This window comes from Pipra filicauda, unplaced genomic scaffold, assembly GCF_003945595.2.
Source record: "Pipra filicauda isolate LSUMZ 115617 unplaced genomic scaffold, ASM394559v2 scaffold104_size2351352_pilon, whole genome shotgun sequence".
In the NCBI taxonomy this organism is placed as follows: Eukaryota; Metazoa; Chordata; class Aves; order Passeriformes; family Pipridae; genus Pipra; species Pipra filicauda.
The window spans coordinates 798,604-811,236 of NW_024103485.1; the positions used below are offsets into that span (position 1 = coordinate 798,604).

At 39.8% G+C, this 12,633-nt stretch overlaps 1 protein-coding gene across 2 annotated transcripts in view; it reads left to right on the forward strand.

The window, feature by feature from the left end:
- DERA (deoxyribose-phosphate aldolase) overlaps positions 1-12,633 on the forward strand; it is a 53,134-nt gene that overhangs the window by 33,337 nt on the left and 7,164 nt on the right. For both annotated transcript variants that reach the window (XM_027747482.2, XM_039379400.1), the window contains exon 7: positions 12,254-12,366. In XM_027747482.2, the coding sequence (XP_027603283.1) occupies positions 12,254-12,366 (113 nt within the window). The remainder of the gene's footprint in view (positions 1-12,253; positions 12,367-12,633) is intronic.

A 12,633-nucleotide genomic window follows, 5' to 3' on the forward strand; every position in this document is an offset into this window, starting at 1 on the left:
CTGATTTGTGTTGCCAAAGCTCAAATTGTGTTGGGAAGATGTTGAAAGGAATGGAAGATAATCCCTTCTTTGATACTGTATTTTGGAATTTCATCCCCTGGGAAATCTTCCTGATGCATTTGGTTGGGGGGTGTTGTGTTAATTCCTTTTCTGAAATTGTAGTTTTTAAATTCAGCATCTCTCAGATAAGACAAATTCTGGTTTCTGACTATGCTTACTTGATAGTTACTGGAGACAATGGCTTTCCCAGAGCTCTCTGTGGTAGTCCTGCTTTTGAGAGATTTTTTTCAAAGTTGACAGCAACTTCATGGCCTTCATGGCATGTCAACGGGGATTTGATGTCCATGTGTGTTTGTACCTTTGATGCTTCTTCCCCACTAGCATTTGGGCTATAAAGTGATTTCCCTGCAGTGTGCAACTGTAGCTGATTTCTCAAGTTTAGTTCTCCCTAAATCGAAGATGTAGAAAAGATTCCTCCTTTGTGATGCCAGGACCTCTTCTTAAGTAAAACATCCTCTGTCCATCACCTCTGCAGTTATGTTTGAAATCCAGTGCCCAAGTTACCAGCCTATCCCAAACATCACAAGGGGCAAGTGTTGTAGTTTATCAAGAAGATCTGTTAATTCATCTCAAATGGACCAAAAAGGAAACAGGTGGTGATGTTCCATATTGCATGGATCAAATTAAACTTCAATTAGGGAATACAAAATCGTGAATAATATATCTTCAAAGCCCTCCCTCCTGCTGGTCCAGGCTAGTGAAGCTGAAGTGAACTCAAAGGAAGCACAAAGCCTTACTCATAAACTTGAAACTAAGCTGAGCCCCAGGATGAGAAAACAGCTTGGTGTGGGGTATGATGGAAAGGGATGCCATGTTTTTCATGACTTCTAGTCCCTAGTTAGAGGAGGGGTAGCATTTTTCAGGTGGTGCTCTGTATATGGTGTATATGCCATATACATGCCATTGATAGCTAAGTAGTTACTTTTATGTTATGTTCAGGTATTGTGTTTGCAGCTGCTCTGGATGTAAGCAAATTCATGCTTGGTTGCCAGTTGCAGCACGGTTGCAGCTTCAAGGCAGACTCCTCTGGAACTTCAGCTGGATGGGCTGTTGTAACGATGCCGTTTTCAGTGATTTTCAGTGTCTGGGTTAGAATTACAGCTCACTTAACTTTAAATTAACTGTCTTCAGAGTGCACTGCAGAAATGCTGGTTTGTTGCTTAGAGGTAAAACAAAAAAAATCTTAGTAAAATAAACAGAGCTACTCCAGGCTTTTGAACGGCTTGGCGAGTTCATTTGCAGAAACTTGGTTGTATCATGAAGTGAAAACTGAAGCCAGGAAAGAAACATAGGAAGAAAGTAATATTTTCTGCTGAAATGTTGAAGAGATTAAGTGAAAAAAAAAATAATGTTAGTGAGGGGTGGAAAGAAGCTTTTAGGTTGGAAGTGTTCCTGTGCTTTTTTTACTGTCTTAAGAATGCAGTTTTGGAGTGAAACTTGGGGACATGCAGAGCACTTTGTCATCTATGTATGAAAGTGCTGCAGATGAGAACAAATAATTAGTAATTAGTAACACTGCTGCATTTTGTTACTCCTTCCTGTCTAATGTCTTGTTCGTAAAAGACAGAAGCAGGAGAGGTCTGAGGTTATTTGAGGGGAATTTTTAAATGGTGGAAGGCAAAGGGAAGGTAAGAAAAGAATCTGTTCAAGTCAGAAGAAGGCAACTAATTTGGCATTTGAGGTATAAGTGATGCTTTCTGTATTATTCAAGGCTGTGACACTGGTATGGCTTGTAGGTTTTCTAAGTTTTTGTTTGCTAAATTAGGTGGGACATCACATAAAGAATAAAGTAGTGAAACACAGAAAGATTTAGATCATCATGATCATACAAAGCTTGCAGACTCCTTTCCACAAAATGTGGATAGCTACAGCACTGATTTTTATGTTAATTTACTAGTGAATAATTTAAAAAGACCTGTTTATTTTTTAATAAAAAGGAAAGATATAAATTGGCTGAGTGTTCCTAATGTTACTTACAGCTGCCATTGAGCAGATGTTAGGGATTCTTAGTGGTATGCTAGACCAAAATAAGTTTTATGGATAAACAAACAATTTCTTTTTCTACCGCCTCTTTCAGGCTGATTCTCTCCCAAATTCACAATAAATGGTTTTTTAAAGTATTCTCATAAATAATTACCTTTCTTGTGGCACTTTTTTCTAGGGACTTGGATTTTAATTACAATGATGAACTGTTTTAATAAGTTGTTAAATAATTTTATCATTTTAGGGCTCGAATCCATTTTCCATCTCTCTTTGACTTCGTTGGTTCCTGGGATTTTAATCCTTTTAATTCCTGCTACTTCACTTGATATTGCACTTTCACTCCCCTTTATAAATTCACATTGGAAAAGTAAACAGCATGCCAGCAGCATCTTTTTCTTTTGAACTCTACACACGTACACCTGCCTTAGCTTGCTGGTTATCAATGGTCTCCTGTTACTAGCAACCATTTTGTTTAACTCAGTCATTTTGATCACAGTAAGGATGAAATGATAGGTAATTAAATGGAGACAATGTGGTTTTGCTTTGGGCTAATGTCTGGGGGCCTTAAAGCACTCTGTGGAAGATGTGTAGCAAAGCAAATTCAGTGCTTAGTTGATAGATAAGGAATATGCAACACTGCTATACTCCACTTCAGAACACTGTTTTCCAGTGTAAATACTCATTAGATACCATTCTATGTGATTTGATGTAGAGAAATGCTGAATGCATAATTCCTAATAACTTTTTGCCCTTCAGAAGCTCAGGATTAGGAAAAGAAAGGTATAGACAGGGTGGTCGTGCTTCCTGGCGTGGTGGTGGCACTGTCACTGCCACTGCAGTTTGGCAAGTGACAACTCAGTAACACACAGGTAATGTTTTGCTTAACCACCTCTATTTCTGGCTATATATAAGTGTGGATGAAAAAGTCATTGATACCAGAGTGAAGCTCTGAAATATCGCTACAAATTTTACATAGATGATTTTTTTTTTCTGTAAGAAAGACATAAAATGTACTGTCTCAATGAATAGTGACATTTAATAACTTGCCACTAAATACCTATGAGGATATATGTACATCTAACACAAAGAGAGTTTGATATTCAATTTCTTTCATTCTCGGTATTTCGGTAAAAAATGTGGAATGTCAAAGTTCAAAATGGTAATATATGTCTAGTGTACATTTTCAAAAATATAAACCCTGTATATAAAGTGTAGATTTGAAGATTGAAATATCATTTTCATTTTGCCAGCGGACTAACAGAATGAACATTTCTCTATCAGTCTCAATTATTTTTTAACCAAAACCCACAGTTGTTTAATTAGATTGTTGGTACTTCTGGTTTGAGATGCTCACCATGATTGCAGTCTGTGATAAGATCAGCACACAGGCTGTTGATAAATGGAGGTGGAGAACAATGCCCCAGCATATTAAATACCTTTTTAAGAGTTGCTGCCTGTTTCTGATGGTGCTTAAGGGTCTTTTTGATTTCCTTCGTTTTTTAAAGTAGTGCTCAGCAGATTCTTACGCCAGAAAAGTCTAACTGAATTTATCAGCAACACACCTTCATAAGTCATCCCTTTGAAATAAAATTGTTAGTTTTGCTATGTAAGCATTGTTAATAATGCAGTGGGAGGAAAAAAAAAGATTTCTTAAAAAAACCCCAGAAGTGTGTCTTTTCCTGACCCCCAGCAGAGAAGTGCCTTCTGCTTGGAGTGTAGCTGCACTTTCAGGGGGTTTGGTTGTTTTTTTGTTAAAAAGGAACTGGCAAGCTTTTCGGTATTCAGGCTACCCAAAGCATTTGCTAGAAGCATTATAAAACAACCCTACTGACAGTAGTGAGAGCACCTGTCTGTACCTGGAAGTTCTGGCCCACGTTGCAGCCTAAGCACGTGGGCTTTTGCCAGGTGTCAAATTATCAAGGTGGAGAAAGAAGAAGGAGAAACTCTGAGGGGCAAAAACTGGGAAGCAGGAGCAGTGAGTAAGACTAGTGCTTTTTAAAAACAACCATAGCTTGCCATTGTCCTTGTGCTGTTGGTGTGTAGGTGAGGCCTTCCAAGGTCTTATCCCTTATCTTATCCCTTTAGATATTTGTTGCATCAGGAGTACACCTGCACCCAGGAAGTCTGTGGTAGACTCTACGTGTTTGCAGCTTGATTATATTTGGGACTTCTGAGTATCATAAAAAATGAGCTAAAAATGCCGAACATTTTCCATGATTACTGGAAGTGGAATATTCATCCCTCTATGCAAGCCCTCAAGTAGTCTGTTCTGCCTGATTTGTAAAAGCCAGGTGGACACAAACACAGCACAGATAAGTCTGGTGAGATCTGGCATCTTATATTTTTTGGTTTTCGGGCAAAGCCAAAAGTCAAAACATTGACAGTTCCAAGTGCTCAAGGAAATGCCTTTGATACTGGAAATCCCCCTAGTGCTAAAGCCTCCACCTGTGCCAGCTGCCTTTTATTGTAGGGAACAGTGTGGAAGAGAGGCTGATGCTGGCTGTTTGTCCTCTGCATTACAAAGAGGCTGGATGCTGGACAGATTCTGACTGTGGCATTAAGACATGACTTTTAAATTTTAAAAATCAATCCTGCCTTTCTCTGTGTTAGAGTAAGAACAGAATCTTAAACTGCTTTTAACATGAGGTGTTGAAAAACACTCAAAATGACATTGAAGTGTCATGATTTTGGCTGTATTATGTATGGTGGGATTTTTTTAAATCTTTAAAATTCATAGCACCTTCTTGATAAAGTAGACTGATTTTCTACTTGCTTTATTCAGTGTGGAATATTTCCAAATTGATTTTAAACAGCTATTTTTTCAATTTGAGTAATTTTGTTACAAGCTAATAGACAATGCGTAAGCATACCAGAATTTTAATGTTAACATATTTGTTTCAAAGCTGTTATCAACGTTAAAAAGCACAAAGCTAAATGTGGTTGCTAAAACATGGGATGCAATATGCCATGTAGTGCTGTGATTCTAAGCCTTCATGCATATTTATTATTTTCTTCCAAATTGCAATGCTATTACTGGTAGATATATCAGCGTTTTAGACTCAGTCTGTAATATGTCATGTAGTGGACAACATTTTGAGAGGCTGAGATGTATTGATCCACAACTGAGAATGCCAAGAGGGAAAAAACCTGACCTAGACCAGTGCTGTTTTAATTATATCGCGGTTTGAGATAGTTTATCATTGTTTAGATTAGTTTAAGTGTAACAAGTAAGTGATGCAATGCATTTCAGTGTTTGTAAGGGAAACTTAAAGGGTGAGATTTTAAAATCAAGTCCAGTTTCTGCCACAGCATTTTGCTTTTTCACCCAGCCCAGCAGGCAGACATGGCCCAGTGCTGAGAACCCGAGTGCCTGCATCTAGTCTGAGAGGCCAACCCTTATGTTGCTTCATAAAGCAACAACCTCCTTTTGCAACAACCTGTGTGTTACTGGTAAAGCCACGAGAATGAGTGTCATGGTTCCTTCTCAAACACCCAGCGTGCCTTTAGCTGCTGTGTGTGAGACACTGACACTCTGACACTCTGCCAAAGCATGGAAAGTCACCTTCCCCCCTCTTAGCCCCTGGCCATATCCATATCCTTGCACAGAGACAATGTGTTATTTTATAACCTGTAACTTTTTTAATGTAAATGATGACTTCTGGATGTGAGGACAGTCTGCAGAATTCAGCCATCACTATCTTTGCAGCAGAATGAGAACAAGGTTTGGAAAGATGCCTTTTTTAAAGGTAGTTGCTGTGTAATTGTGGGGATGATGGTGATGGTGATGGCAAGGAGAGGAAGCAGATCTGCTGCTCTATGCCTCCATACACGCTGCAGAGCACTTCCACTAGTGTTTAGGCAGGTGCTGCAGCTACTCTTAACAGTAGCACACTCTCCATGCTTTTTTTCACTTTTTTGTGTTTTTTCTGCTCCCCCCCTTACTCTTCAGGTATTTTGGTGGTTGGTGGAAAGCTACATCTTAAAGCTCATGGCAGCCAATAGGCTTCTATCTCCATGTACCACTTCTGCTACTCCCTTCACCCTGTTCACTCCTCTCTCCCCTGGATAAAATATCCGTGGCTGCCTGCTTGTTTTGTCATCACTGTGTGCTGGAGGAGGTCATGGGTTTGGGAATCTGGGGCCAGAGCTGTGCCACCAGCAGTGCCTTCTGCCCTGGGTGCTCTGTGCTGTGCTCTCAAGCTGAGCCTGTCTTAGAGATGAGATTTGTACTGATGCCTCTTGTCTTTCGTGTCTTGCTCAAAATCAGGAGCAAAAAGTAGCCCACAGTATAGTCTGTAAAGGAAAAGAGCATTTCGAGGGGATAAGCTGAGAGAACGGTGTGTTTTTTCTCAGTGGTGGTAGTAAGGTTTGGATTAGGTGTTGGGAGGCATTGGTTTGGTTCTTCTTTCTGCCTTTGGCTCATCACGTGTCATTAGGCAAACTGCTTAACCAGTTCCAGTAATGCCACCTGCAAAATGAAGTGAGGTTAATATAGGTCATACACTGTAAAGTTCTTGAGCATGGTAACATGGTGCATCATTTTAAAGAAGAAAAATGAGATTGTGGTAAAGAAACATGAAACTTAGCAAGCAGATAACAATACTGGAATTCCTTAAACTTCCTTGTTGTCCCACGAGTCACTCTTGGGCAGATATACTGCTGCTTTCTCTTTGGAGAGGAAGAGGAATGGCTGTTCCAGCAGCCTGAACTGTTCCTGCACCCTGGCATCCCCCAGCACTGCTTCTGCATGGCAATATGGGAAGGTGACTTGGGAGCATGTTTCCTTCTGTGCTTTAGTGTGGCCCAAAGCCAAGTGCCACCATTGACAGGAATTCCAGCTGTGGTCTTTGGACCTGGAGCACATGTCAATTATTTCTCTTCTCTTTCTCCATACCACATAGGGATTGGATTGGAAGGAATGCTCTAAAAATAGCAAGTGCCTAAGCTGTGTAGCTGAGCAACAGAAGGTGGTATGGCTCTTCCTGTTGAACCATCTAAAGAAACACATTTTAAATGAACACACAAGAAACTAATACTAATTAAGTAATAGTATTCTGTGGAGACCTGTGGTAGACACTATAAGAGTGCATTAGCAAGCTATGCATAATTCAGCAATGCTGAATTCTTTCAGACATCATCTGCAGGGAATTTTGCATAAGTATGGACTTAATAATTTGTCCCTTTGTGTGCATGAATAAGTGTTCCTAAGGGCATCATTTGGCCTGCAGAACCCCTATCACCAGAGGTGGTGTAGAAGAAAGGAAGCATCCATGCTGAGTCTTGAAAACCAAGCTGAGATGATGCGATGGGTCTAAAGGTTGTCTTATTTGTAAACAGACGTTAAATGTGGAGCCTTATGATGGGATTATTATTTTTTTTCCCCTCAGGCACTTTTTTGAAAAGAATTGCAAAAAGTGGGCAGTTCACAACAGACCAAGTTATAAACTAGCATTTTTCAAAATGGTAGCTGAGATACAGGCGTGTGAAAAGATGCATAGGCACCGAACTAAGTGGTCTGGCACCACAGTCTCATGTGATGGAGCTAAAGCTGCTTGGTGAGCTACTTCTGAAGTGAGTTGTAACAGCTTTGTATTCTCTTCTCCTCAATGGCAAAGTTAAGCAAGCAGGGAATGCATTTTATCTTGCCACTGGAGTAAGATAAGGACATGTTAGGTGGACAATTATGATGACTCAATTGACAGAAATTAGCTACTACATTAGCCCTTTATATCTTGCCCTGCCTCTTATTTTCAGAGGGTTGATAACCTGGTCGCCCCTAGCCAGGCTAATTGTGTATGAATCTGAAGACCCTTAGTTTAGGTACTCATAAAATAGAAATGATACTTGCTAATGGGACTTTATGCACATTTGATACTGTGCTATTTTATCATTGCTACCTTGTCAGCAGAAACAGCAGGTGATTTTTCAGGTCCTCTCAGCAGCGTGCCTCTTTTTGCCATCAGTCCTAGGAACCTTGGAAGGGTGTGTGTTCGCCCTGTGTCACTGTATGTTGCTATATCTGAGTTGCAGCAACCGAGATACATTTGTGCTCATTGCAAATACTTACAAAGTAGCATGGCATAATTGTCCCTCTGCAAGCATCTCTGTCTAAACTATTGTTTAAAACTGCCAAACACATCTTTGTTCTTTATTAAGACTAAGGCAACAACAAAAATTCTGTAGTTATCGGGAGATAATCATTCCCCAAGGGCGTTTGGAACACTTCACAACCAAAAGGTTGTGATTACTCCACGATTGCTATACTGCTTATTATTCCTTATTGCTTAATTATGGAATCAGAGTGTGTTTCCTGGATGCCATCTAAATAAGATTCTCCACTTCTCATGCTCTGCTTCAGTGTTCTGTGGACTGGAAAGCTTTGTAGTGTTTTGAGATGATGTAGAGGAGAGCAATAGGGCAGGCCAGTTAGGGAAGCTCTTCTCACCTTTGGGAGACCAGGGCATTCAATTTGTACCCTGTCAAATGCTTGCTGAGAGACTTCAGGCAAGTCACTCAGCTTCTGTAAACCTCAACTCTACACCTTTGTTCAGGTGCTACCATAAATGAGGCTGTGTATCTAGAGTAGAAATGATATAATGGACTTCATCCTGATCTCTCAATATGGATTCAGGCAGTGTGGTATGAAGACCCTGACTCTCTTTTTGGTGTCTGCACATTCAACCTGATTATTTTGAGTGGTCTTTAGTGGAGTGCAGTGGCTGGGGGTCACTCTATGGGGGGTGAGAGTGCAAAGGAAGAGGAGATTTAATGTCTTAAACCAACCAGGTTGACAACTGGGTTAAGACTGGTTGGCAGCCAAAAGGGTTGTCCAGCACTGGAACAGGCTGCCCAGGGAAGTGGTTGAGTCACCATCCCCAGAGCTATTTAAAAGAGGTGTAGATATGGCACTTAGGAACATGGTTTATTGATGGACTTGGCAGTGTGAACAGTTAGACTGGATGAACTTTGAGGTTTTTTCCAACCTGAATGTTTCTGTGGGTCAGTGACAGCACTCCACCTGATTACACGAGACCCGTGACTGGAGCACAAGTGGTCTGGCTTCCAGCAGTGCTGAGAGCTCAGTTGCTCTTGACCAGAGTGAGTCTCTCAGACAGAGACCACAGCACTGTTCCCATTTCCTAGGGTTCCTTCAGATTTACATCTGGTGAAAGCAGGCTGCTGCAGTTGGTGCTTGCCAGGCTGTGGTGCTTGTGGGTCACTGGGTTGGCAGCAAGGCCACCTGAAACAGGCCTGTGATGTTCCTGTGTTTCAAAAAGGCTTCAATGTCACCGCTCTTTGCTGATTCAATGGGTCTTACATGACTCGCTGCCTTGAAAGGCAATGTACTGTTGTGGTTAAATATTGAAAAAGAGTAGAAAGTGTGTTTTTTTCCCAGGCTCACTGGGCCTAGAAATGTCCCCCAAATAACTCATTTTGTAAAATCTTTGATTTAATGCTTCATTGAATCATGTAACCTTACTGTAAGGAAGGGGAAAGCATCCAGCATGTATGCATTTTAGCCTTAGCCCTCGATTTTTTGAGTGTATACATTCAGAGGAAGATGAGAAGATGAGTGATAAAACTCAGGTTTCTAAATCATCACCTAAATTTCCAGATGAAACTCCCGCTGAACTTCATTCCTTGGACTTGTTTTTGAAAACTTGAATAAGAAAGAGACTTAGTGAAACTCCCTTATTATTACAAGGTTGGCGTAAAGTGTACTTAATGAGGTGCCTTTTTTGGTAGCACTTGATTTTTAAATCCGCCTTTTCATTCCTGAAATCCAAACGTTAATAACACCTTTCATTGTGGCTCTCTCTGCTAGTGTGCATCTTCTGTCTTCTGCAAGAGGCTGCATGCAGTCCTGCTAGCAAGCTCTTGTGTCATAAAAAGAATTTGTTCAGGAAATAAAAATGTATTGTTTTCATTGTTAGAGGATGCTACCAAATTGGCTGTATGTTTGTCTAATAATCACATCTAGAACTGATTATTCTGGTAATAGCCTTAAGATATTATTTAAAAATAAATATATAAATGCACTACTTTTGTACTAATACTAGTTTTTAATCTCTTCTTGTTTCTATGAAGTCTGAATGAGATTTTCAAAATTGAATAATAATTTGATCCGTTAATCTTTTGAAGCTAGTAATTTTATTTTCCCCTCTTTGCAGTCTCTGAGGCTCGCAAATGAATAGAGCTTCATTACTGGAGTCTGCATTTAATAACCATTATCCATTATCTTGTAATTAAGACTCCCTGTAACGAATCATGAGGACAATGCAAAAATACATAGTACATTTCTTTAATGAACTGGAAAATGTTCATCTTGTTCTATTTAGTAATGAGTTGCTGAATAGTCGTTAAATCCACTGGAGAATAGAGCTAGATGGATTTTGAAGACTATCTTGAGTTTGTGGTTAATCTATTAGAATTAAAATTTCATCTTCTATTTTTATCAACAGCTGATTAGAAGTCATTCTGTTTGACCAAATTGATTAGAAGACCATATACAAGGGCAGCTGTTGTTTAATGAAAGTTTTTAATGAAACTGTACCATAGAGACTTGTAATTATAAGACTTATAAAAGCTTTGACTTACCTTATAGCAGAAAAAAAAGAAAAGTACTGCACTGAAGGACTTTAAGTGCTACATTTCAAAGGGGAAATTAAAAATATAATTTGGCAATGTTGAAGTTTCACTTCCACTGTTCCTTGTTTTAATGTGACTATCAGATGTCCGTAGTGTCTCTCTGGAAGGGAGTAGCTCTGAAATGCGTAACTCAATTGTCTCTCCTGTGTACTTCCTTCTTTGCAAAGCTCAATCTAGTAATTGCCTCTTTTACACATTGCACATTCTGTGAAGTTAGAATGTTTTTCACAAATAACTGTTTTTCTTTAGAATGGAAATTGTCACAGGAGGGTGCGACTTAATCACCAGTGGGCTGAGTTGGTGCCTTGTCAGGAAGCCCATAGAGAAAACCTTGGTCTAACAAAACCCAAAGTTGCTGATGCCATTCTATTATGTTTAAATCACAGGACACAGAAACATGCCCGGCTTTGTCTTAACTTCCCATCGGGCTGGGACCCAGCTGTGTGCCAGTCAGCTGTGTCCTCGGGAAGAAGGCTCTCCGGAGTGTGCTGCAGCACACTGTCAGAATGTAGCCTAGGCAACTCTTCAGTTTGAACCAGGACTGAAACTTCCCTTCCTTACTCTAGGGGATGTTGTAGAGGCATCATCACTCACATAAGAGACAAAATGGACCCTAAGCCAAATTTGAAGTGGAAGCAGATGCAGTTCCAATTGACTTAAGTGGATGATGCACTACACGGTGTTTGAATTATCCCTCTTCTTCTCCCAATTACTTTTGATAATTAATGATCCCACAGTACACCTTTTCTAAGAAGTAGGTTCCTAGGGATGAAGTGTGTCCTAATGAAACGAAAGAAGTTTTATCACTGTATTGTGTCAATGCACAATCATACACTGCAAAGCACATTTTTTTTGGTAGTTTTTTAGCTGTTTGTTTTACTGTACTGCAGGATTCATTTTAAGCCAAAGCGGAGCAGCAAGAATACACAAGAATGTTACTCAAGTATTAAGACAGGCAGTGGAGAATATTGTTCACAAGTGAGAAACCAGAAAAAAGTAAATTAAGGCTAACTTTTGTTCTTCGAATAATACACATTTTGACCTTGTTACTGCATTGTGTCAGGCCATGGCTAAGTAGATGCAATGTAATTTAAAAAACTGATGAAAATAATTTCTGTTCAGAAAGATCCTTGTGGAAATACTAAAAGGTTGATTTATATGACAAATTTTTTTTGAGGAAATAATTTCCCTTGTCATTGATTAGTCAGACACATTCCTATTAATGTATAGGTACGCATATACTGAGTGTCTGTACAGGAACATGTATTATGTCGGACTGTCCTGAAGAGATTGTTGGTTTGATAGCTCGAGCAAATAATTAGGAGCTGGGATGTTCATTTAGCCTCTGGGATGTCTGCCTTACTCTGAAACCATGTGGGTGTAATCCTCCTCCTCTGCCTCGACCAGAGCAAGGTTTGCACCCACACCACAGGGACGTACATGTAAAGGGATGCTTCATAATGGCTGTGAAGCAGGACAGCATCTTTGGAGGGTGTGAGCTCTCTGTGTGCAGGGCGACTCTTGTTCTGAAGCTGCTCTAAAGCTTTTTACTTCCTTTCAGGTTCTGATTTTATAAAGACGTCTACGGGAAAGGAGGTGGAAAATGCAACCCTTCCAGTTGGAGTAGTCATGATGCGAGCCATTAAAGAATACTACTGGCAAACTGGCAACAAGGTGATTTTCACAATCTTTATAAAAATTAGCCAAACAGGCTCACTAAGGAGGAAGTAATAACGTAATAGGATTTATTTGCTAATATTTGTATACTTTAATTTTTTAAGTGCACTTTTGGATTTTCTCCCTTGAATAACTGTTACTTCGTTCCCTAAAGGATCGTGCAATCTTAATGTGTCACCTGCTACATTTGAATTTGAATTTGGTTTCACCATTTAGGGTATTTAAACGGTCATCTCCATTAATAACAGGGCAAATCTCAAGCTA